Raw genomic sequence first — 26,969 nt, 5'->3', positions numbered from 1 at the left:
CATACAAGGAGACAAACATAATACGGTTGCTAACCAAAATAGTACTTAAAGCAGCTATTCAAATGCTCTCACCATCCCCCTTCCAGTTAACACATAATACTATTTTTGATCCTTGTCAAGGCAACTGGTAAACATGAAACGAAGCTTGTGCTCATCCCTATAAATGCCCATGTGATTCTCTACAAGTAGTCCCAAAATGAAATATTAGTAAGGTAACATTTACATTTTTAAGACTAAATGTGTTTAGCTGGAAAAAGCTAAAAGGGCCAGGCTATCAGCACTTAACATTAGCCTGTAAAATGGGCACATGCCAGTAATTAACAAAGGAAGAAATGGTGAAATGGGGTAACCAAACCTTAAGATGCTACCATTGACTGATGCTGGCTGAACAAAAGAAGTGTGTTGTTTGTCTTGTTTTATCAAAGACTATTAAGTACTGCTTTATATGTCCGGTGAACTATCTTTATCGCAAGGAGGTGAGATCAATTTATATGTGTTGAGCAAACAAAACAGACTTGCAGCTTATTCATAGCATCTAGTTGACTGATTTGAAATGAGAGGTGTTAAAGTGCAAGGAAACAGAACATTTATTTAATCAAACTGTTGTTTGTTTTGACCCAAGTGCTGCATTCCAGTGGTGGGTGAGGCAGATATGGGTGGGGTAAACCTCCCCAAAGACAATGACATGTACAGTACTTCTATCTGCCCCCACTGTGGTCACAAATACACTGCTGAAAAGTTCTGCTTCCTCTACTATTGCCAAGTCATGGATAAACAAGCCAGAGTCTGGTTTATTGTGACATTATTCCAAGCCCATGCTTATAGTTTCTTTCACAAACCATGATGTGTAACCAAGGTTTATTCTTTGCTTGCTGGTTGTGGTTTGTTTAGTGGGAGAAAGCCAGCCCAGGTTCAGATGCCTGTCTTATTTCCTGGTGATGGTGGCAGCAAGAGGGTGTGTGTGTGAGAGAGAGAGGGGGGGGGGAAGAGCGCTAAGATGGGGGGGGGTTTGTAGCACCTGGGAGGGAAGTGCATGTATTTGGTGAGTTGTTCTGGAGGAGATCACATGTGGTACAGAAATATCACAGCTAGTTCAAAGGATGCAAGAGAACAAAGCTCACATGTGACCTTATGTTTAAATGGAACAGCTTTCTCTGCATTATTATGTCTGGTAGCTGTTCCACCCTTGGCCGCATACCTTATGGGGCTAAAAGGTTATTTGGTGTGCACACATTTTGTCTGAAAGGCTGAAAGTAACAACTATAATAAAATTCATTGTGACAAAACAACAAAAAGAAGTTACGCTGCAGAAGATAAGGCCGAGGGGGAGGCAGGGTTGCTATCAGGAAGAAGGGGAAGGCAAGAAGTAGGGTAGTGTGCTCTTGGCTGTTCAATTTCTTACACCAGCTCTGTAAATACCCAAGACATGGCCTATCTAAGAGGTTGCCCTCTGGAATTCATTGGCTTTTTTACACTCCTCCTTCCTCGTTATTTGATACCTGGCAAAGCATGGTTTTATTCAGTGGCGCAGAAACGGTTGGCAAGGTATAACAATTTCTGCAATCTGGTGTTTAGAAATTAGGAATAACCAAATGGGAAAACATTTAAAGGTTTTGGATTTGTATCTTTAGTAACAAACCCTTGAAGTTTTATGGTTTTCCTAGAGATGTACAGAAAGCTTCATGTATTCACTTCTCGCACTACCATTCACAGACTTCTTGGCAGGAATGTTTCAAGTGGGTAGCTGCAGGATTAATCTGAGTTGTTTGCACTGAGTAGTAGAGCTGATTGCTTCTATTTTTCAGGAGATTTGAAACGGCTAGTAAATTAAAAACAATTCTATATGCAATCAAGGTGTCTGTCTCTCTGGGAGAAGAATCAGTTCACTAGGAGACAAGCAGAAGATCCCTGCTTCCGTTATGAAGCCTCTGATGATAGGCATTTCATGTTATTTTGAATAAAGGCTGTATGATGTCTGTGTTTAGCTGATCTGTGAGCATTTTAGATGTCTGTGAGCATTTCAGAGACCAAGCTGTTCTTTAGCTTACAATGCTATTATATTTTCTCCAACTTCAAAAGTTATCCACAAAGTGTTCTAGCCATTTGAAAGGTACCCAGTCATTTCCTGAAAATGTGTGAGAAAATATACAGCAAACACAAATTTAATTTATTTTTATTCCTTCTTTAGCCCAATAGCTCCAAGACACAACACAAGAAGAAAAAGGGATTGGAAGAGAAGGGAAGGGAAGGGAGGGAAACAAACTCAGATAATACCAATCCTCAATTAAATAGCAGTTCTTAGAACAATCAACTGTAATGGAAACAGTTCAGGAAGGGAAGGAACCAGATGGAGCTGAGCTGATGAAATGGTCGTGCTTTCAATTCTTTACTTAACCTGTAGATTTCTGGTCGGAGATTATAATAAAAAAAGTTACTTGACATTATGATACAGTGCCTTCAATTATTTTGCTCTCACAATTATAAAAGCCATTTTAACTTATTTAAAATGCAGCATGACAAGCTTGCATAAATCACACTAGATAAATGGCTTCTGCCTGGAGGAATGCACCTACGAAGTACCGTACCTGTGATTATTCTTTTTAAAGAAATAATGCCATTGCCACTGACTCAAGCTGTTACAGAAGTACTTGCAATATCAAGAAATGGGTACCGGTATTAGACTATTCCATAGTGGATAAGATTATTTCTGTCAAAGAAGGCAAGCCACTTCTGATGGTCCAGTGGCACTTCAGTGGGTTCAAGCTGTGATGCCGGGACTAAGAGGGGAAAGGTTCACCAAAAATGGAGCAATCCTTCCACAAACCGTTCCTGTTCTCACTCCCCCCCCCCAGCAAAGTTATTTCTTCCATCTTCCTACCCTTATAAAATAGACAACATGTTTTACATTAGTAAATTACGCTAGAAGATTTGAGTGACTTGCATTTAAAGCTTGAGCTGTAATAACTTCGTGCCAGATTAGCAGGAATGCAACGATGCTGGGTAAATAATCCTGTTTTGTACTAGTTTATAATGGATTTGTTGATGGGAAACTACTTTTCTATCTGTTTACATCATGCTAATTTGATAACCCATTTGTATTACTTAAACTGCATATTTTGTAAATGTTGTCACTGCAAAGCAATTTGTTACAAGTACTATGTAGAAACTGCTCCCATAAAAGTGTTTTCTAAATTGCTTTGCTTGCAGCTACAGAAGTTACCATAGAGAATGATTCCTCATATTGGATTTTCAAAGCCACAGGAGTGGCCACAGAGCAGAAAGAGAGGCAACTTTATGATTTAAGACTCTGTAATGCCCCACTTGTGAAACAAAATGATATAAGCTTCAACAGGCATGCAGAACATAACACTACAGTCTCCTAATGCCCCAAACAAGGTGGGTGATTTATCACCTGTTAGGCTTTATTTCAAAGGGGAAAATACTGTGAGATATAGAAAATGAAAGGAAATTAAAATATAGATTATACAGTCATTTTTTCACAATTTTTATCCAATTCCAATCTTCATGGCTATATAAGCGGCTTCTTTTTTGTACTTATGATTAGATTTATTGCCGATAGATATACTATACAGTTTGACAGATATACATAGATGATATAACATTATCTGTTCCAGGCAGATGGAATTCTGTGATGTGATTGCTGTAAGCATTTAGGATCTTCAGCACATAAAAACATCATTCATTTTGTCACAATAAATGTCAGTCTGCATCCATTTCTTTGCCTGATAAGAATATTGTAATACAAAGGGTGCTAGTTATTAATGCAAAGGGCAGTTCACAAGTTATTGTGCTCTTTTAAGCATAAGGATATAGATTTTTCATTTAGGAATTCATTTTTGTGCTTTTAGAATAAAAATGTAGAAAGAATAAAAGCACTGAATGCCGTAATTTGCTTCTAACACTGCTTCTACAACTCACTGAGAGACAGGGGAAGACTGGGCCATGGAAAAGGTATCTACCGTATTTTTCACTCCATAAGACGCACCTGACCATAAGATGCATTTAATTTTCAGAGGAGGAAAGCCCTGTTTCTTTTTTTTGGGGGGGGGGGGGGTCCTCAGGAACAGAGCCGTCTCAGGAACAGTTTCTTCTTTAGAGCGATTTTTGCCTTAAATGGAAAGCCTGGACTTTGAAGCCATCTTATTTTACTTGTTATTTGTATTATATTTACTGTTTTTAATTAGGTTTTATAATTTTGGATTATGCGGAATGCTTTATCTGAGTGGGTGTAGCAACCGAGTAATTTCGTTGTTCCCGCAAGGGGACAATGACAATAAAGATATCTATCTAAAGAGATCATGAACCCTTGCTCTTCCATGGCAAATTGGCTCCTGCAATGGTTAGATATTGGATGTGGGGTAGGGCTCCTGATCATGTAATCAAAGATTCTAACCCCTGGCTAAAGTTCCTAGGCTGCTTGCCAAAAATAGAATCTAGAAAGAAGCTATATCAAGAGGAATCTTCCTGGACTCCCTAAGTACAGTTATTTCAGTACATAACACTGGGCATGTTCTAGCACAGGCATCCCCAAACTGCGGCCCTCCAGATGTTTTGGCCTACAACTCCCATGATCCCTAGCTAACAGGACCAGTGGTCAGGGATGATGGGAATTGTAGTCCAAAACATCTGGAGGGCCGAAGTTTGGGGATGCCTGTTCTAGCAGCATTAGGGCATTAGATCACAGAAGCCCTGATAGTAGCCAACATAATGTACTAGTGGGGGTTCCCTTCATCTCATGATGTTGTGTGAAGGTGCTATTTTGGTCGCTCAAAATGTCCTGCTTGTTGCTCTCAATTCTAAGAGTCCAAAACACCTTGACTCTGGTGCAGATCAGCAAAGAGGTTCTTAATGGCTCACAAATCTGGGACTTTGAGCAGGCAATTTAGGCTCATCCAAATGATGCACAATCACACACACGTGCCCGGTGCTGAACCTGAAAGTGGCCCAAAACATAAAGACGTCATGAAAGGAAGGAAGAGGCTTACTGTTGCTCTGGTGATGCGCATGGGGGTCTGGAACATGGCCCTCATGAAAAATGAGGATTGTCTGTAATAGAAGCTGTTACTTTCCTTATTCCAGTACCATGACACCTTTGTCAGACTACTGACTTGATTGGCTCTAGTGCCAAAAGGTAATATGTACCCTCTTTATTATTTGCCATATACCTGTTTTAAATACCATCCTAAACTTAATCAACATTCTGTTTATGAAATATTCCCTTTAAAAAAGGAAATCCTTTTGATGTATCAGCATTCAAGGGGAAAGGGATAAAGCCAGCGTCCTTTACAACTCTATTATTTCCTTTCCTTTCCTTTTTGAAGAAGACAGGCCATCAAGGGATTATCTTTCTGGAGAACACCGCCCCCCCCCCCAAAAAAATTGGTGATATGGTCCTGTTCTACCATTCTGATCATTGGTACTTTCTTTGAGCAGGAGGAAGAGAGACGTCTTCATTAAGAAGAGTATCTTCCAGGGGTAGATGGATTCGAGGAAACATTTTTTGAGTCAGCTCAGGTCCAGGTGCAGAAATTATATTTCATGACTCCTGAAACTCTAATTCAGGTACAGTGGTACCTTGGGTTACAAACGCTTCAGGTTACAGACTCCGCTAACCCAGAAATAGTACCTCTGGTTAAGAACTTTGCTTCAAGATGAGAACAGAAATCGTGCTCTGGCAGCACAGGAGGCCCCATTAGCTAAAGTGGTGGTTCAGGTTAAGAACGGACCTCCGGAACGAATTAAGTTCTTAACCAGAGGTACCACTGTACTATGAAATTACTTTTGTGTTAGACCACTGTGAATAGGGGGTTTAAGTTTATTTTCATAAACTGTTGCACCCTGGATAGTTAATTAAGAAATCTAGAATCACTAAGCCATTATTGCAATAATACATAGATGTAGCTGTGCTCTAGGAGAGATACTGGGACAATCGATCAACTCTTATTTTGAAATACATCTGCTTTAAATAAGCATAAAGTAGTAGGTTCTTCCAAAGTGTGTGAACTGTCTATGCTACTATAACTTTTCTTTTTACCCCGTCTGATTTTGGGTTTTACCCAAATGATTTCTGTTTGTGAGAGGTGAGGTGCAAGGTTATCCATTAACAACACTTCAATCAAACTCCCACTAGTTTCTAGCTGACACTTAAAACTTCTCAAGGAGCCTGGTGATGACCAGTGAATAACTGGGGGCAACCTCAACCTTGTAAACCAAGATGATTAAAGCCACAGGTAGACTTGTTTTTCTTCCGTGTTTCCAGACAATGATTTGATTTTAGCAATGCTACCCAATCCCTGATAGATTCAATAATTGTATAAAGAGTGTATGGCCCAACATTCAATGTCCTTTCTATGAAAATGGGCATGAAAGAGCTCTACTAGAAGAAGCTCAACAGTCTAGTCCAGTGGTCCTCAACCTTGGGCCTCCAGATGTTTTTGGCCTACAACTCCCATGATCCCTAGCTAGTAGGACCAGTGGTCAGGGATGATGGGAATTGTAGTCTCAAAACAGCTGGAGGCCCAAGGTTGAGGACCACTGGTCTAGTCTACAAAACAGATTGATTACTGGGGAATTATTGTAAGACATATCAGCCTATTTTAAAATTAATAGGGATTGTGAGATTCTTTGAAACTCATTTAATGTGGTACTTCAGGGCAAATGTATAATCCTCACTGATTACTTAAAGAGACATCAGGAGTCCCAAAAGATAAGCATATATCCTTCTACCGTGTTTCCCCTTTTTAAATACGTAGTCAGAAAGTAAGCCATGGCTGTGATTTTTCCTAGTCTTGCCTGGGTTTTGAACCTAGAACCTTTTGCATGTGCACTACCTTATGAGGTAATAACCTTGATAGTGTAAAAAAAAACCTGTCCCCCAAATAAATTACGGTATTTAAACAAATCGTGCACATTTCATTATATCAGTGACACCACTGCAATTTTATGTTATCAGAAGAATACTGAATTGAAAATCCTAAGGCACATCCTATACTGCGCTTTCTCAATCCTTTGTGTTGTTGCGCAGGGCTATCATTTCCTACAAGAGCTTCTACATTACCTTTAACCGGAGGGTCAGGCAGTCACCTTTTATTTTGGAGTGAAAATGCAGACGTGTCACTGCAGAGCTTTTCTAAAAATTGCTTTGAACTTGTGTGTTTAAAAACAGTTAAATTAATTGGCATATCCTGAAAAATGGATTCTTATTTTTGCCCTTTTAGTTCTTAGCCTTTGTCTGGGATGTATTGTAAACTGTATCTTTGAATGAACTGGGCCTAGTTGTTAATTTGAGAAGCTATATCTATGTTCTTGGTTAAAACGAGTGCCTGTACATACCTACTGTACTATTTTCCATTCTTCATAAGCTGACACGACTGTTTAATATAAGAACTCTCAAATGTCTTGAGGTTATCATAGCAGCAATTTCTATTTATAGGGTTGCTTTAAAATGCGAAGGGGAAATTATGTAAATTATTTGTTCTATGGAAAGTAGATGAGTTAATCTTGGGAAATGTATGAAGTTACTTTTTTTTAGGAGGGGAGCAAATACAACAAAAATTCAGCTTAGAAATATGTTTATTAAAAATATTTTCTTCTGTGCGCATGACTTGAGCACCATATGTTGTAGATACTCTGATCTTGTCTGACATAACCAGCTAGAAGAAGAAAGGGGCAAGGCAAGGCAAGGTTATTTTACTATATACCAGGCTGATGTGCGTACTTGTTAACATCTTGGTTTTCAAATCTTGTCATAGTAAACAAGTTTTCCTGAGGGCTGAATGTAGGTTATACTTTGCAGCTATACAGGTTTCTTCAAGTGATCTTCATGCCTTCCTAGCAGCCAGATCTAGTAACTGTATCTAGGATGTTAGGGAGCGATTTCTGTTTTTAACATATACACTCATTCCTTCTACATGGATAACTAGGGATCTTTGCAGGAAACATCACATAAATTTATGGAAGCTGCAGTGTATTGCTTGAATTTAAGACAGGGAAGAGAGAGAGAAAATGACAAAGTAGCAAATTCATTTGCTTTCATGCTTTAAATGAGGGTCCTCCAGGAAAAAGGCAAAAATACAGTGTGGCCATTGCTCCATAGCAAAGATGACTGAAACAAAAACAGGTGCCTCCCCCTTTACACAGGGGTTCTGTTCCAGGGCTCCACACACATATACAGTGGAACCTCGGTTTATGAATTTTTGGTTTACGAACGTCGCGGACCCATCTGGAATGGATTAATTTACCATTACTTTCAATGGGAAAGTTTGCTTCAGTTTATGAACGCTTCAGTTTATAAACAGACTTCCAGAACCAATTGTGTTCATAAACCGAGGTACCAGTGTACAGAATCATGTATAATGGGGAGCACCCTGGAGAGTTCTAATAATGGCTTCCAAGGAGACCCACCTCATTGCCTGAAGAGGACTGATTTGGACTCCAGGGAGGGTCTCCTCGTGAGCTTGAAGGCAGCAGGGCTTTGTGGAACTACCGTACTTAGCCTACCGGTTAGCACTGCAGCTGATCTTAGCAGAGTGTGTCTTTTCCGCTATCAAATCTTAATGAGCACATCAGGCAACTTGTTTTTTGTGTGCAAATGAAATAAAATCCGTATTTTATCACAAATGTTTGGTACTGAGAAAAAAGTATAGGCCAATATCACTAATGAATTAGGACTTAAGAGTTTTCTTCCTCCCACCTTCTGCCAATGCAGTTTGTGTTGTACAGGATCCCTTCAATGGCTCCCTCCTCTCACTCTCTGAAAAGTTCTTATATCTCTCTTTAAAATGTGGCAGCTATTGTGTGGCTCAAAAGGAAGATTACCTAAAGCTTCAGTAAAGGTTTTTCTCTTTCCTGGCATTAGCGATCCATTTACAGCAATGTCAGCAGCACAAGTACTCTCAGACCAACAAAACAGAACAGATTCTACAACTATATTGCTATTTTCTATTACACCCTTGGAGAAGGACAAGAAAACACTGTTTTATACTTTATATTCCTATCCATTTCTCCATCTGGTTTTTTGTATATTAAGACAGATTTGCTCCTCTGGGCACTGGATAATGGTTTAAATGTTAGTGCCTAACAAAGAATAACAAAAGTAATAGGAACAGAGGATAAAAACTGATATAGAATCATAGAATTGGGAGAGACTCTGAGGGTCATCTAGTCCAACCCCCTGCAATGCAGGAATCTCAACTAAAGCATCCATGACAGATGGCCATCCAGCCTCTGCTTTAAAAGCTCTGATGGAAAGCCCATCACCTCCCGGGGGAGTACATTCCACTGCTGAACAGCACTTAACATCCAAAAGTTCTTCCTGATGTTTAGTCATAGTCTCCTTTCTTGTAACTTGAATCCATTTGTTCGAGTCCTAACCTCCAGAGCAGAAGAAAACAAGCTTGCTCCATCTCCCATGTTGACAGCCCTTTAGATATTTGAACATGGCCATTATGTCTCCTCTCAGTCTCCTCTTTTCCAGGCTAAACATACTCAACACTCTCCAATGCTTGGTTTCCAGACCCTTCATCATCCTGGTCACCCTCCTCTGCACACATTCCAGCTTGTCAATATCCTTCTTAAATTGTGGCACCCAGAACTGGACACAGTACTCCAAGCGTAGTCTGACCAAGTACTATTCCCTCCCTTGATCTGGACATTATACTGTTGATTCGGCCTAGAATAGCATTAGGGTTTATTTTGCAGCTGCATCACACTGTTGACTCATGTTAAGGTTGTGGTCTGCTAAGGTCCTAGATCAGGGGTCAGCAAACTAAGGCTGGTGGGGTGGATAAGGCCCAAGGAGCTCTTTAATCTGGCCCGAGGACCCTGCCATCCGCATGATCAGTCCCCGCGCAAAACCAGCGGGCAACTGACGTCCGTGACGGGCACGCGGGTGGCTTTGGATTGGCTCCAGGAAGCTCCCGCAGCCAATCCGAAGCTGCAGACGCCTCTGGGCAGGCAGCAACGCTGGCCAATCTGAAGCCTCGCCACCCTTGCGCTGAGGAAACCTGGTGCGGCTTCGGATTGGCTGCAGAAGTTCCCACAGCCAATCCAAAGCCGCGGACACCTCTGGGCGGGCGGCGGCACTGGACAATCTGATTCTGTGCCAGGTTTCCTCCGTGTGCGGGCAGTGAGACTTTGAATTGGCCAGTGTTGTGGCCAGGGACGGAGAGGCCAGCGGGCCTGTCGCAGGGCTTCGGCTGGAGCTTGGCACGCCTACTGGCCTGGCGCCTGGGAAAGCTCTCCCAGAAACGAGAGTCACTGCCACCACCGCTGGCTCCCAACCACCGCCAGAGGAGGTAGGAAAGGAGGGGGGCTGGGCTGGGGGAGAGAGAGAAGCCCCCCTCCACCAGTGTGTGTGTCCATGTGTGGGTGTGGGTGGTCCAGCCCACCAGAAGATTCAAGCGACAGTGAGCCGTCCTGCTGGTAGAAAAGTTTGCTGACCCCTATCCTAGATCCTTTTCACAAGTACTGCTGGGAAGCCAGGTGTCCCCCATCTCATATTTGTGCTGCTGGTTCGTCCTGCCTAAGTGTAGGACCTTACGTTTGACTCTACTGAAATTTGTTTTGTTAGTTTTGACTCAGTTCTCCAATCTGTTATGGTAATCTGGAATACCAACTACTGCAGTGCACGCTATGTGGGGCTACCTTTGAAGGTGACTTGGAAATAATAAATATTATTATAATTTATTTCATTCCCCTGGTCCACCAAGCTTATCACTGTATTTCTCCCCCCCCAATGAGATTCATCTGGCATGACTTGTTTTTGAGAAACCCATTCTAGATGTTACTAATCACAGCATCCTTTTCAAAGTGCTCGTAGACTGACTGTTGAATTATCTGTTCCTGGTATCAATGTCAAGCCGATTGGTCGGTACTTACCTGGATCTCTCCCCCCCCCCTTTTTAAATAAAAGATGTGGACCGCACCTGTTCTTCAAGAATTTTCAAAGATTAGAGAGAGAGGCTCTGAGATTATATCTGCAAGCTCCTTTAGTACTCTTGAGTGCAGTTTATCAGGCTCTGGAGATTTGAATTTCTTTGGAGTAGCTCTTTTCCTCTCTTGGGCAGCAGCTCCCTCATCTGCAAAAGAAAGTCCTATACTGTATAGTCCTTCCCACCTGGGAGGGTGGGTGAAACTAGGTCAGACCTGGAAGTCTCTTTCTAGAGCAGGCATCCCCAAACTGTGGCCCTCCAGATGTTTTGGCCTACAACTCCCATGATCCCTAGCTAACTGGACCAGTGGTCAGGGATGGTGGGAATTGTAGTCCAAAACATCTGGAGGGCCGAAGTTTGGGGATGCCTGTTCTAGAGGGACCACAGTTATAATTTCCAGCACATGGGACTGTGGTCAGCAACTCCTGACTTCTCATTGTACCAGGCTCATCACATCCATACAAGCCTGTTTTGTTAAGGTAAGAATAATAAAATGTGAATACCTACACTGGAGCATGAACATTTTATTCAGGCTCTCCAATGCTGATGGTCGCATGAGGATGTGTAGCTGGCCTTGGATCTTATTGGAGTTGAGACCGCCCTCCCAAACTTGCATTCAGTATTTTCTTCTAAGCTCCCTGGGAAGCCAATAACAATATAAAGTGATGTACACATATTTTAAATAAATTACAGTAGTTCTAGCATCCAATCATGTGCTCTCTTGAAAATAACAGAGTACATATTATGAAGGCGTTTAATGTTCTAATTCTTAGTGTTTCGTGTCTAAATAGTGCTGCTGAACAGCATATTGTTGAGTCACCCAGTTAAGTGTAATAAATTACAGCCTAATGTATCTCCTTCTGTTGCTGTTTTGTCTGCCAGTCAATGCATAAATGTGTCAGTCTTATTTGTAAGCACTGGGATTAAATCATTATAAAACTGTAGTTTTAAAGGCAATTCCAAATTGTAAAAAATAAAATAAAAAATTCCAGCATTGTGCAGAATCTCTCTAGAACGTCATATAGCAACATTATTTTTAGGTATAATCCCACATAACCATGGCTTTATTTTTAAAAAAGTGATTAGTAACCATTACTTTTTTTTGCATAACAGTTAGACAAACTAAGGAAGTGTATGTGATCATGTGGATACTCACAGTAAAAATTATGGCAGCTTCACCTGCTCCCCAGTCTTCTTGTTACCACACTATGGTTTTGCTATAAATAGACCATTAGCTGCAACCAAGGTTTGTTCTTTGTAGTATTACATAACACTACGCCAAACCATGGCCCAATAACCTGGAGTATTCTATGTTGGCTACCACTACTTTACCTCATTTAAATATCACTAACCACTTCTACTTACCACTGTGCTTCACTTTCTTCTTACGCTTTAACTGTTAAGTTTACATAGGTAAAGGTAAAGGTACCCCTCACCATTAGGTCCAGTCACAGACAACTCTGGGGTTGCGGCGCTCATCTCGCTTTACTGGCCGAGGGAGCCGGCGTTTTTCCACAGACAGCTTCCGGGTCATGTGGCCAGCATGACTAAACCACCACTGGCACACAGAAATGCCATTTACCTTTCCGCTGTAGCGGTACCTATTAGCTTGTGCTGACATACTTTCGAACTGCTAGGTTGGCAGAAGTTGGGACAGAGCAATGGGAGCTCACCCCGTCGCAGAAATTCGAACTGCCAACTTTCCGATTGGCAAGCCCAAGAGGCTCAGTAGTTTAGATCACAGCACCACCCACGTCCCCTAAGTTTACATCGGAGCCTAAGGCGAAGAACATTTTTGAAAAAAATTAAGTGCAAGTATTACATGTTTTCTGCATTACTCTTATCTCTGTGTTTCTTGAAACACTGCAAGAATAGTAAAAAGAAAAAGAAAAAAGGTAATGCATTATTTTTTTCTTCTTTTAAGAATCCATGGTGATTCTTCCTCAACAATATTTTCACCTTCTATATTAGCCCTTCCCCAATTGGTGCCTTTCAGATGTTGCTGAACTTCCGCTCCAACTGGCCTCGGTTAATAAAATCTATAGTCAGAGATGATGGGAGCTGTAGTCTACAACAGCCCCCACTAGGTTGGGAAGTCTGTTCTATATGGCTAAGAATTCGAATATCAGCACTTTTCAGTTTACCTTGGACAGGACAGCTGTTAGGCTAACTTGCCTTTAATTTTCTGTTTATTTCTTATTCCTTTTTCTAAATTGGCTTCTGGTAAAGAAGCCGATCATAGTGTCAAGTTGTAAATGCTTGTTAAAGTGCTAACTATTTCAAATTTGAATACAAATGCTCTGGTGTATGCCATCTGGATCCAATGACTGTTTAATCTGTCAATTAGCCCTAGAGCTTAGTATTTGTCACCTCTGTTTGACTAGTTCTTCAGATGACTTTCTCCAAAAAAAGTAGTTAATTAAAGAGTTATGTCCAACTTTTTTACAGCAAATTCATAGGTAAATTGCAGCTCCTTGTCAATTTCTCTGTCCACTTGTATCAGTACTTTTACCCTCTTGTCTAATTATCTGAATTCTGTGGGGGGAAACTGAGAGAATCCAGTTGAGGAAATCTTGTTCCTTTGGGATAATGGTGTAAGCTTTTTACACTCATAAAGTGGGGGGTAGGGTAGAACTTGGCAACAACACACATGAAGACACATCACCTGCCATTTTGGCTTGAGGTTTCTTGCAGTACCATGCCGATTTATTGGTTTAGTCCAATCATCCCTAGCTAACAGGACCAGTGGTCAGGGATGATGGGAATTGTAGTCCCCAAACATCTGAAGGGCCATGTTTGGGGATGCCTGGTTTAGTCTATTCATATCCCGCCTCACATCCATAGACCTCTGGACTTTCGAACAGTAATAATTCCCAGTAAAATTCCCAGAAGACAGAAATAATGAGACAATCACAATAGAAACAGTACTTGAAACAAATCTCAAATACTAACCCCACTGCCCAATGACTTAAGAAAGCAGACAGGTTGAATGAAACCTGGTGTCTAAATACCGGCTGCGTAGGCAGTAACTGGGTTATTTTAATGGTGTAGAAAGAGGATTTGATACTGTTTCTTTTCTCCCTGATGTTGAATTTACACAGGAACTTAACACACCTGGCTCCCTTACCTTTTGAGGGTCTTTCTACTGTTGGAGCTGTTGCCCTTCTTGCTGCATCTCTGTACCATTCACAGTGTTGTAGCTTCCTCACAAGAGAGGCCTAAAATAACTGCAGGCAACATCCTCTGTTTCTCCTATGGCTGGTTAGAGTACAAATACTAGGCAGATAAGCCAATAGTTTAACTTGGTAAACAATTTTCAGAACATACCAACATACCGATAAATGTGTATTTGTTTTCCCTGTTTGCTTTTGCAAAACAGGATTGTGCATGTGGAATTATGTGCATTTGAAAAGTGAGACTGAGACTTTATTTAAAAATAAAATACATATTTTTGTTATAGCAGCAATCCATGGGCAATAAATATATATATGAGCAAATATCAAATATTGGGTCCTGTCTGTAAAGTGTCTGAGGTAGCAGAGGACATAGACGTTTATCCTAAGGAAGAATCCAGAGCAAAAAGGAACACAGATACAAGTTTATATTGTGCGTTTGTCCTTAACTCACCTAGTGATCCTTGACTTTTTTTGTAAAGGACCTGTCAAAATGCCATATGTCCTCAGTTTCCAGACTCTTTTTATTGCAGGATACTGAAATGTATTAGGAGTAATTAAGTTTATTATCTGTGTCCTAATGTGAGTCACTCTTTCTGCAGATAACTATTGTGCAAAAAGAGAGAGGTAGTTTAGAAAGAGTCTGACCTTTGTTATTGCCATGCTTTCAGAGATAATGACACAAACCTACAGTGTCTGCAGCCTATTCCAAGGACATGCCAGTTTACCAAGTCATTAGTCGACATCCTAATAACACCATTTAAACAATTTGCTGCTGAAACATTTGCCTGGAAAGCAAAGATCTGGGCACTGAAGATTGGTTTACTCTTTGCAAGAATGTAGAGTTTTGTATATAATACCTGTTAAGGGATGTTTTGTTTGTACCCAGTGTAAACTATGTTTCTTCTCTTTGTAATGTACTAATATATAAGTAGAAGTTCAAACCATTGTTCACCAGCTGTTGATTCTACTTAAGTAAAGAGTTTAATTCTAAACCAATAATATTAGTACAGGTGACTCTGAAAAGCAATTAATTTTTGCTTATCAGTAAATTGAATTGTTAATTATCTTTTTATGATATCATGATATTAAATAGAAGTGAATATTTTTTTCCAAAGGATTGCTTCTATTTCTTTTATTCTACATATGCTAATTTCCTTGATTAATTTTGAGAGCATCTGCATATAATTCTGCATATTTAACAGTGGTAAGTTTTAACTGCTTTCCTAATAACTGCAGCAAATTCTACTTTCCAGACAGTCTTGGATTTATATGTAATTTGGATGCCAAACTTACAAAGGTGCCAAAGTCTTAAGTGTGTAATTATGTAATTTTCTCTTGATCTTTCAGAGTCTTCCTGCGAGCAATTAATCAGTATGCAGATATGCTAAACAAGAAATTTCTTGATCAAACCAACTTTGAGCTGCAGGTAAGACATGAATATTGTCTCCATTATTATTTTTTGTATGTGTGTGTGTGTGTATGCATCCTTTCCACACATTTTGCAGTCATTAAAAAAGGCATTTGAAGTATCCCTGTGAGTTGCATCCATACTTCCTCACTCATTGTGTCATCTTGGAGAGCATTTTACTTTATTTTTAAAAATTGTCTACGTCCTGCGTTTGTGCCTCAGTATGAGGCACTTGGGGCAGCTCAGACAAGATCAAAATTCAAAAACAAGTCAAAATTACACACACACACACACACACACACACACACACAATCTAGACTGGTAGCTGGTGACAAGCACACTGTGAGGGAGAAAGCTTGGAGGGCTAGAACAATAATTAAAAATCAACTAAGCCAAAGGCTTGCTGGAACTGGAAGATATTCTTCTTGGGAGAAAACACCATCAGGTAGAAAGCCAAATGGATTTCCCAGGGCAGAATGTTCCAAAGTTTGGAAACCACTTACTAGTTATTACGATGGGCTGTAGCTGAATCCTGCTAAGACACTAACACTGTAGATAAGTTGATCCCAGGACTGAGAATTAGGGGATTTGTCTGTTTGGGATGGGGGTTGAACTCACACTCAAGGAACCGGTTTGCAGCTCTTGCAACCATCTTTGTCCATGGATGCCCAGGAGGCCTCTGTGGCAAAAAAGCACTTGTCACCAGCTTCAGCTGGTATGCCAACTGCTCCCTTTCCTGGGCAGGGATAATTTTGCCAAACCTCATGTTGGACTATCATAATGCTCTCTATGTGAGGCTTCCTCCCCTTGCAGCTGGTCCAGAAGCTGCAGTTGGGGCAGAGCACCACAGCCTATCCAGGTGAGTGGTGTTCCTTATTGGTCACATAGACTAGCTAAGGGATCTGCACTGACTGCCTATTAGCCACTGAGACAGTTTTACGGTCCTGCTACTGACATAGTAAAGGTAAAGGAACCCCTGACCATTTGCAGCGGCGCTCATCTCACATTATTGGCTGAGGGAGCCAGCGTACAGCTTCCAGGTCATGTGGCCAGCATGACAAAGCCGCTTCTGGTGAACCAGAACAGCACACAGAAACGCCGTTTACCTTCCTGCTGTAGCGGTACCTATTTATCTACTTGCACTTTGACGTGCTTTCAAACTGCTAGGTGGGCAGGAGCTGGGACCGAGCAACGGGAGCTCACCCCGTCACAGGGATTCGAACTGCCGACCTTCCGATTGGCAAGCCCTAGGCTCTGTGGTTTAAACCACAGTGCCACCTGCATCCTGCTACTGACATAGTTGGCTCTGGCTACCTGAAAAAAACAAAAACATACTGCCCTCCATTGCCCATTAAGGGCATAAAGATTAGCAAATGGGAACCGGTTAGTTTTGTTGCAACCTGATAATTTTTGGCTTGTGGTTAGCACAGTTGTGGGCTTTTTCACTGGTGGCACCAGTATTGTGGAATGCCTTCCCTGCTGATAGAGAAGGCATTCCCTGCACTGGCATTCTGCTGGCTCTTGAAGAAGCACCTGTTCAGGCAACCATTCACCTGAACTTGAACTTTTTGATCCAACTATTTAATTGATTGTTTTACCTGTTTAATAGTTGTGTTTGTTTTAGTGGGTTTGTTTTGTTGCACATTTTAAATATGCACATTTTTAATGCAGATGCTTTGTTGTGCTTTATTGTTATTATATTGATTTTAGACTTGATTTTATGCCCGTAAACCAATTCTGAACCATTATGGCATGTAAGCAGTATGTAAAGCAATCATTGTTCAAGATAAAAATCCATCCAACGCTTTATAAACAAGTAACATCCAATTATATATTTTAAAAACAGAATAAACAATGTTAGGAGACCTAACTTAGGACACCCTATCTTAGGAGGCTCACCCACATTGTGAGATTCATAGTACATAGTACACATCTGCTCAGTGGGGTGTATTCCTAGGAAATTAGATATAGCAAGGATGGGGAAGGGGAACCTGTGACTGTTTCTATTGACTGGTGCTAGTATAAGTTACAGTACCAAAACATCTGGAAGGCCACAGGTTTCCCTTCCCTGATTGTAACCTCAGATACTACGGTAGCAGTCCATGCAACTGGGCCTCTCCTGATGAATTCAGAGATAGCCTCATATGGTAGGAAGCAGTCCCTTAGGTATCCTAGTCTATATGGGTTCTCAAACTATGGTCTGCAGGCTTCATGCAGGTGGCCTGTGGCATAGATTTTAAAAAATAGAATTAAAAAACATGCAGCATCTAGCACAGTGCATTACGGCAGGCAGGAAAATCACTAAGTGATCTACCAAGACCTTCAGCAATTTTCAAGTGGTCCATGGAAAAAAAATCTTTGGAATCCACTGTTGTAGTCTGAAGCTGTTCACGGCTTTAAGAAACATCTTGCTTAGAAAAAACTTGCTTAGAAACAACCCAGAAGCCATTGAAGATGAAAAGCAGCAACTTTCAGTGGTTTTGCTCAGGCTCCTTCCTACCCGTGTACATTGTGCTAAACCATTGATTTATCTAATTTATTTGTATACCACTTTTCAAGAAAAAATATCCCCCCCTTTTTTTTACAAGCCACATGTCAAACAAAAAATGAAGTTAAGTTTGACCATATAAAACACCACAAAAAACTCATAACAATATTTCATAGTTCACTAAACCAATATTTTTATGTATCCCTCTGATGCCTTCAGTTTTATATGTTTATCTTTGTATTGAGAAATGTTTTTGTTTCTGACTATCGGTCGAATAAAGTATATTGATTGAAGTTCACTAAACCATGGTTTAAGATTGTGTACAAATGTGCTCTGTTGCTCACAATCATACAGAGATATTAAGGGATCTAGTTAATTTTATTATAAATTTATCTTTGTTTTAATCACGCAGGATAATTTATTACTTTGCTTGACACAGTATGTTTAGAAATCTCACTGCTTTACTTTTACACAAGTCCTCTGACTCCAATTCCTTTTCTTTCTTTTTCTTTTGCTTGTGCACATTTTTCATAGTTCAGTTGAACTATAAATAACAGTTCACATATTTCCATACTTCAGCATCCATTTGAGAAAGTTAGTGATTTGCTTTGACTTTCTGTACAACATAAACAGACACTCATGAACTCATGAATTCGCATTCCATTTTGCTTGAATCATCAGAAAGCCTTTGATTTCAATATTTGTGCAGATGTGCAAGTTTGTTTAATCAAAACTGTGCACAGTGTGGCAAAATGCAAAGTTCCTGTCAAAAACAAACCAAGCTTGCTGTCTTATTACTATTAATAATTATGCATATAAATTACATCTTTAAAAACTACCGTATGTTAAGATGTTTTAGTCATGTAATACTGATGATTCTTGTAATCTTTGTGACCTCTAGCTTTGGAACAACTATTTCCACCTCGCTGTTGCTTTTCTTACCCAAGAGTCACTACAGCTGGAGAACTTTTCAAGTACTAAAAGATGCAAAATCCTTAACAAGTAAGTTGCATTCCATGTATAAAATCATGAGCAGGAGCACGAGGGATTATTAACATAATGTTGCTTTAACTGCTTAGAAAATTCAAGATGCATTGAGAAGCAATCATAGTGTGATGAAAGGTTAGTCTTGAAACCATGAATCAAGTATTTATCATATTCTTTAGACTCGTGTCAAGATACAAAATTACTGGATAAAGAAATGTTTATCTTGTAGTATATTCATGGAGTCAAGAAATTTAAGAATGAACATATTAGAGAAATCTTTTTTTAAAAGCCACTTTAGCTTTTTGCTTATCCTAATCTCATTTGATGAGACTGCTTTATTCCCTAATTCCTACAGGTCTTGTAGCTAATCTCCATAACTGCTGTGAATTTCAGTGTGATATCGCTAAAGAATGTTTTGTTGCCACATTGTACCTTGGTTAAAACGGATTAACTTGCCTACCTTTCAACAGGGAATTTATTCATTTTATACTATATTTCATAGCTATTATTTTTATTATTAAGCAACATGCTGTGGTATTTCGGAAGAATGAAGGTTTGTCCCTTTGTTTTCAATTGCCTTCAGTGATTTTAGCTATGATGCAAAATCTCCTTAATTTAATTATTTTTAAAGGACTTTTTTTTGTCTAAGGCTGAGCCTTAAAAGACATTGGATTGGACCCAAAGATGCCATTCCATCACATATAAAGAGTCCTTCCTTCAAGACTAAGGCCTCCAAGCCAGTGAAAGGTTTCCCTTTATGGAAGGTGGAGAGACAGTTTATACTTTCTCTCCCTGCATGCCAGGTTCCATGGTGTTCCACAGTGCTCCGTTTTTCTAGAGCAGATTTCCAGAGTACTGCATGGGGAAGGGGGAATCTGCAAAAATCACCTCCCTCCTTTCCATTAGTGAACAGCACGAGTGTTCTTTCTGTGAATTGAACCACACTGCATGAGTTTTGAATTTAACACAGTGTTTCCTTGTGCTGAGAAAGACAAAATGTTGCATAATTTTAAACAATGTGAAGTTCATTTCGGAGTGGGGAAAAAGAATCACTCCTACATGGAGTACACAGAAACAACAATATGAAATACTCAGATTGTGATAATGCCAAGGAAATTGTATGCTAGTCCCTGCCTACCTCAGCCCTACCATTCTGCATAAAAGTTTCACCAGCATGTATTAGTTAACTGCAATTTACATCTACACAAACTTAAATTTGGCTCATGGTTATCCAGAATTTAGGCCACCCTGAATTAGGATTAGACGTAGCAGTGGGCAGTAGGGTGATGGCAGGCTGAACAAATGTGTTTTAAGGGTTATAGTAAAGGATATATGGAATTAACAAAAAACACATTGCATTAAAGGCTTTCCATGTTAATTCAAGATAGGAAATTACAGTTGTTAAGGACCACACTCTAAAGAAGCATGTTATTTTGCCATTATTGTATAGTATTTTATCCCATGGTTAGTTCCAGCTTCACATACTTTCTTACAACTGGATGACAGTTAATGGTAGAGAGTGGTGGAACTTTGTCCTGGATGTTTTTGTTCTCTGGAGTAGACTCATGGAGTCTTTGCAACAGAAGCTATCAAGCAACTGAAGCTATGTATGGTACGTTAATATGTAAACTCCACAGAAAGTTCTGCAGCTTTTTATTTTTCCTGTGCATTAAAAAGGAAGGCTGTGGATGTAATTCTCATCTGTCCAAAGGACATTGTTCCAGGAGTCTTGTGGTTCGTTCAGATGCAACTTTGCAAACCAAAGCTGTGCTGCCATGTTCTTTCTAGAGAGACAAGGCTTTCCCCTGGAAACCCTTCCAAACAAACCATACTCGTTCAGTCTTTTTCTAATTGTACTGTCATGAATTTTAACATTTAACATGCTAACTGAGGCCTGTAGAGCCTGAGATGTATGTCTTGGTTGTTGTTTTTGTAATTTCTCTGAGCATTGCATGGTCTGATTTTGGGTTGAGTTTGCTGGGATATCTGCTCCTGAGAAGATTGGCAACTGTCTTGAATGTTTTTCAGTTTTGAATAATCTTTCTCACTGTACAATGATGGACTTGATTTTGGTTGGAGATGGACTTAGAACCCTTCCCAGTTTCATGGGAAACAGCACTTGCTTCTCTAAGAGCATTGTGTCATCTTTCCTCCTTGGCATTGTGTTAAAACACACCTGAATGCTCCAGATCAGCAGACTCCTAAAATTTCAGCTTTAATAGGGGTGGGCACACTTGCTGATGATCAGTTAAGCAAGGGCATTTGATCAGCAGCCCCTTTCTGTTACTATGGAAGCAGTAAGGGTGTACTTAGCTTTTCACACATGATTTCGCCATCTTGGCTTTATTTATTTTAAATAAACAATGACACAGTGTAACATGTCATGTGTTGCTGTTCATCTGTGGTTGTATTTGCCTAATTTTAAGAGCTGCTAAGGAACAAATGATTGTTATTATGTCCTGATATGTAATGCCACAGAATTCAAAGAAGGTGCACTTTCTTTTTCTCATGACTCAGTATCAGTATCAAAACCTTTATTGGCATCACTTACAAACATTCAAAGTAAATAGGCCAGTACGATCTCGACGCCATATCATCAGTACAGTCACTTGCCAAAGGGATGAGGGGCCAGCAATCTATTTCACCTCTATGAGTCTCCAACAAGGGCCGGGTCCTGTAATGTACTTCAGCGGCAAAAGATCAAATAGAGGAATTTAGATACTGTCTTGGTGAGCTCCTGAGCTCTCCCCTGTAATAGGAAGTGTATAACCTCTGTCTCCGGTTTCCATATTGGGATACATGGTTGGTCTAGGAATTGTTGGCGGAGATCATCATACATTTTACATTTGAGGACCATGTGAGCTAGAGTTTCCACCAGGTGGGCATCACATGGGCAGATCCTATCTCCTGCCATCCCCATCAACCTACCCCAGAGGAGGTTAGAGGGATTAGAATCGAACCTGGCCAGCGAAAAAGCCCTTCTTTCTTGCTGGTTAAACAAAAATTGTAAATAATTGGGGTTAAATTCCTGTGCCCAAGAGAGTCAAAAATAAAAAGGGGAACATGTTTTTTCCCGCAGCTGAAATTAGTTCCTGGCGCTCTATGTCCCATAACCTAGTTTTTAACATGACTTTGGTGATTGGGAAAGCCACGGCACCTAAGAGCTCATTCCAGCGATCAGCGTGGTGTGGCAGCAGCAGCAGCAAGGAAGAATACTCAGAGAGAAGTCCTTGCATATTTACAAGCGTTTATTATAAAGCATCTCGGAAGATAGACCAAACGTGTCTGTCTCCATCAGCAAAGCGAAAGCAAGACTAACATTACAGTACAATAGTACAACCAAACGGAAATATACATCATGTGATATATTCAACATCCTCTGCCAAGCCTGTTCCTGTTTAAGGTGGAACAGAATCTACTATGAAATCCTAACAAGAGATCCTCTGAAAGCCCAAGTTGCCGTACAAAACAGTTGTAGTCCTGGGGAAGGGAAGGAGTCTGACAGAACTTCACTAAGTAAAGTGTCTTTAGCAAATGTTTAGCCAGCATAAGAGAAAACTCATCCAGGCAACTGTCTCTAGCTTATGTTGGCCTCCCTCAAGACATAAGGCTGCATAAGGTACACAGCATGGGACAGCGAAAATCTGAAATTAGAAAGGCTGTCTGCACTCACTCCACTGACTGGGTAAACCCTGACATCCAGATTGGAATTCCATAGAGCAGTTGAGCTCTAACTTTGGCATTAAAAACCTTAAGGGCAGAAGAGATGTGTTGGTTACCTCTTGTTACAAAGAAGTGCATTATGGCCTGCATAGACAGTTTACTGGCGGTGACTGTTTAGTTTGATTCATTCATGTACTGTAAACCATTGGGAGTCCTTGCATTTACAGAATGTTTTATAAATAAATGTAAAGAGGTAAAGAAGTGCACGGACTCATCCACTTTTTATGCATTCATCAGTTGCAAACCCAAAATAAAGTATCACTTCTGATTTCTGCAGATTTCCTGGACATTCAGATCCATTGTACTATCTCAGCAGATGTCATGGTAGTTGTGGGGGAGGAGGCATCCTTAGTACTTGCTGAATACAATTCTCCTTAGTTCATTTTCTAGGGCAGGCAATGTATGCTAAGGATATGCATAAAAGTAAAACATTCTTAAGTCTGTGCAGTGTGTTTTCTCCAGCTATTAGAGACTGAGAAATGGATAATACTCTCATTAATCTACACAAACACCCCCACACTCTCAAGGGACAGTTATGTAATATGCCGATAAGGCAAACTGAAATTCCCACAGGTGAAACGTTTACAGAAAATGCAGCATAGACGCTAGAGTAGAGCTTTTTTCTTCCCTCAAGGAAGAATGAGAAATGCAGATGTTAGACTGGGAGCTACCATGCAAGCTTTTGTGTGTGTGTTTTATCATCTCTATGATTTGAGAATGTAATTTAATTTCTGCAAGCTTTTCCCTATACATAACAATGGTAGTATTGCCTAACAAATTCAATAGACCTAAAGATATAAAGTGCATTGGACTCCTAAATAAGACTCCTAAATAACTAGCAAATCATTTATCCTAGGCTGCTTTAAAAAAAAAAAACCCAGACATAATTTGATTACAATGCTGAAAGGGTGAAATAATACAAAGAGCATTTTTATCAATAAATTTGCATTCTTTCTAGGTATGGTGATATGAGAAGACAAATTGGCTTTGAGATCCGTGACATGTGGTATAACCTGGGTAAGTAGGAACCCTACTATCTGATCCTTGAATAATCAGCACATCCTGATTAGCTGAATTCACTGCATTTTTGCAGTATTAGCACTGTGCTTATAGGGTTTGTACAAAGTTCTGGTTGCACAAATATTTTGGCAGTATCAAACTTACACATTTAATTAATTTTATTTATTGCAGCAGCAATAAATTTATTTATTGCAGAGAGGACCCAAACAATTACCACCCAGTCAGCCTGACATCAATACCAGGAAAGATTCTAGAGCAGATCATTAAGCAAACGGTCTGTGAGCACCTAGAAAGGAACGCTGTGATCGCTAAAAGTCAGCATGGATTTCGGAAAAATAGGGCATGTCAGACTAATCTGATCTCATTTTTTGACAAAAATACAAGCCTGGTAGATGAAGAAAATGCTGTGGATATAGCCTATCTTGATTTCAGCAAGGCCTTTGACAAGGTGCCCCATGATATTCTTGTAAAGAAGCTGGTAAAATGCGGGCTCGACAATGCAACCATTCAGTGGATTTGTAACTGGCTGACTGACCGAACCCAAAGGGTGCTCATCAATGGCTCCTCTTTATCCTGGAGAGAAGTGACTAGTGGGGTGCCACAGGGTTCTGTCTTGGGCCCAGTCTTATTCAACATATTTCTCAATGACTTGGATGAGGGCTTGAGGGCATCCTGATCAAGTTTGCAGATGACACCAAATTGGGAGGGGTGGCTAATACCCCAGAGGACAGGAACACACTTCAAAATGACCTTAACAGATTAGACAACTGGGCCAAAGCAAACAAGATGAATTTTAGTTACAGGTAGGTAGCCGTGTTGGTCTGACGTAGTCGAAACAAAGTAAAAAATTCCTTCCAGCAGCACCTTAACACACGAAAGCTCATACCAAAATAAAAACTTAGTTGGTCTTTAAGGTGCTGCTGGAAGGAATTTTTTTTAAGATGAATTTTAACAGGGAAAAATGTAAAGCACTACACTACACTTGGGCAAAAAAAATGAAAGGCACAAATACAGGATGGGTAACACCTGGCTTGAGAGTAGTACATGTGAAAAGGATCTAGGAGTACTGGTAGACCACAAACTTGACATGAGTCAACAGTGTGATGCAGCAGCTTAAAAAGCTAATGCAATTTTGTGCTGCATCAATAGGAGTATAGCATCTAGATCAAGGGAAGTACCGGTAATAGTACCACTGTATTCTGCTCTGGCCAGACCTCACCTGAAATACTGTGTCCAGTTCTGGGCACCACAGTTCAAGAAGGATACTGACAAGCTGGAATGTGTTCAGAGGAGGGCAACCAAAATGGTCAAAGGCCTGGAAACAATGCCTTATGTGTAACGGCTTAGGGAGCTGGGCATGTTTAGCCTGGAGAAGAGAAGGTTAAGGGGTGATATGATAGCCATGTTCAAATATATTAAAGGATGCCTTATAGAGGAGGGAGAAAGGTTGTTTTCTGCTGCTCCAGAAAAGCGGACACGGAGCAATGGATTCAAACTACAAGAAAGAAGATTCCACCTAAACATTAGGAAGAACTTCCTGACACAGCTGTTTGACAGTAGAACTTGCTGCCAAGGAGTGTGGTGGAGTCTCCTTCTTTGGAGGTCTTTAAGCGGAGGCTTGACAGCCATCTGTCAGGAATGCTTTGATGGTGTTTCCTGCTTGGCAGGGGGTTGGACTGGATGCATAGCTGCCAAGTCTCCCATATTCCCCAGGAAACCCCCGTTTTTCCAGCCGTTCCCAGCTGGAAAAACGGAATTTTTTTTGTTTTTCCCCGGTTTACTTACCGCCCGGGGGAAGGCTCCTTCTGCGCATGTCTGGAGTCTCTGGACATGCGCAGAAGCGATTTCTGGCGCAGTGGCCATTTTGGAACTGGGCGGAGCATGCTCAGAAGCGACTTCCGATGCTGCTTTGCCCAGTTCCAAAATGGCCACAGCGCGACCTCCGGCAGAAACTTGGCAGGTATGACTGGATGGCCCTTGTGGTCTCTTCCAACTATGATTCTATTTTTTGCGTTGCAACTGTTATGTAGAAGAAGTGGCTGCCACCAGCATGCACAGTTTCCCCCCATGATTCTTGTTCTGACTGATGTACAAGGCAGTTCCCAGCAGTTTCTCATGTGTCAGCCACTGTGTAAGGATTGGTCCTCACTAGTTTGAACTCTTCTTTGAATGCATTCTATCCATTTTAAGATGGGTTTTGCTGAAAGAACCCTCCTCTTAATCAGTTCATAGGATGGACAAAGCTTTGTTAAGCAAGCAAGTTGCATAAGTGTTGCATTGAATGTCTATGTTAGTTGTTTTGTTGCTGTCATAGCAAGTTTTCAATAATCAACAGGCACACAGATTGACACCAAAGTTCTCTGGAAGAAATACTTTTAAAACCCTCTTCCCATTAGCAATAGAAATATTGAGTGACCATACCATCCAAAAAGAGAGAGTGAGTTCTAGATGTATTTTAGAAAGTGCATAGGTAAAAGTGCATAGAGGCAGCATTCTCAATGATTCTCAATGATTTCACAGATTTTGGCATAAAAGCTCTGTAATTACTAAATTATCTGTAATCACCAATAAGAAAAATTATATTCGTATTTCCATTGATATGGACACTATACCTCTTTTGATGTTTAGCCATGTCTTTGCTCTGAGTGAATTACATAGGATTTGCCATAATATAAATTGTGACAGCTGAATCACTTAAGTAGCTGCAAGTTTTTGATGATATTGTAAAGCTGCCAATATTACTTACTTTTCACCTGAACATTGGCTAACTTACTCTTGCTATATTCTTAAATGACTCTGCTGCGGAAAAAAGAAAGAAAGCAGCAACTTTATGTATAATTAGCCAGAATTGTAGAGTGTTTAATACGAAACAATGAACCAGTCAAACTCTGATATATCTTCTGATTATTACATGAGTATGTGATGAAAGAGAGAATTCACATTCATCTTTCTATGATTTGGAAGTGCACTCTGTTTGAACTATGGCGTTATGTAGGGAAGGAAAATAAGATTTTAGTAATGCCTTTTGGGGAATAGCTCAGTTCTGTTTTTATTAAGAAAGACTTGAGTGCATTAGTGAGTAAAGACCAGGATAAACCAAAATACATAATAATATACAAATGACAGAGGTATACCCGGAATGTCTGGTTTGAAAACAGTAAACCAAGCTCAGCTCTTCGAGTCAATCACTACCAAAAATCTACTTTTTAGTATTC

At 40.3% G+C, this 26,969-nt stretch overlaps 1 protein-coding gene across 2 annotated transcripts in view; it reads left to right on the top strand.

Moving 5' to 3' along the window:
* Nucleotides 1-26,969, top strand: part of DOCK1 (dedicator of cytokinesis 1) — a 370,976-nt gene that overhangs the window by 250,237 nt on the left and 93,770 nt on the right. For both annotated transcript variants that reach the window (XM_035138566.3, XM_035138565.3), the window contains exons 30-32: nucleotides 15,476-15,554; nucleotides 18,926-19,026; nucleotides 23,693-23,751. In XM_035138566.3, coding sequence (XP_034994457.1) covers nucleotides 15,476-15,554; nucleotides 18,926-19,026; nucleotides 23,693-23,751 — 239 coding nt within the window. The remainder of the gene's footprint in view (nucleotides 1-15,475; nucleotides 15,555-18,925; nucleotides 19,027-23,692; nucleotides 23,752-26,969) is intronic.

Source organism: Zootoca vivipara, chromosome 5 (assembly GCF_965207765.1).
Source record: "Zootoca vivipara chromosome 5, rZooViv2.hap1.1, whole genome shotgun sequence".
Taxonomy (NCBI): Eukaryota; Metazoa; Chordata; class Lepidosauria; order Squamata; family Lacertidae; genus Zootoca; species Zootoca vivipara.
The sequence above is the reverse complement of the archived record's forward strand: the minus strand, read 5'-3'. Positions and strand labels throughout refer to the sequence as shown.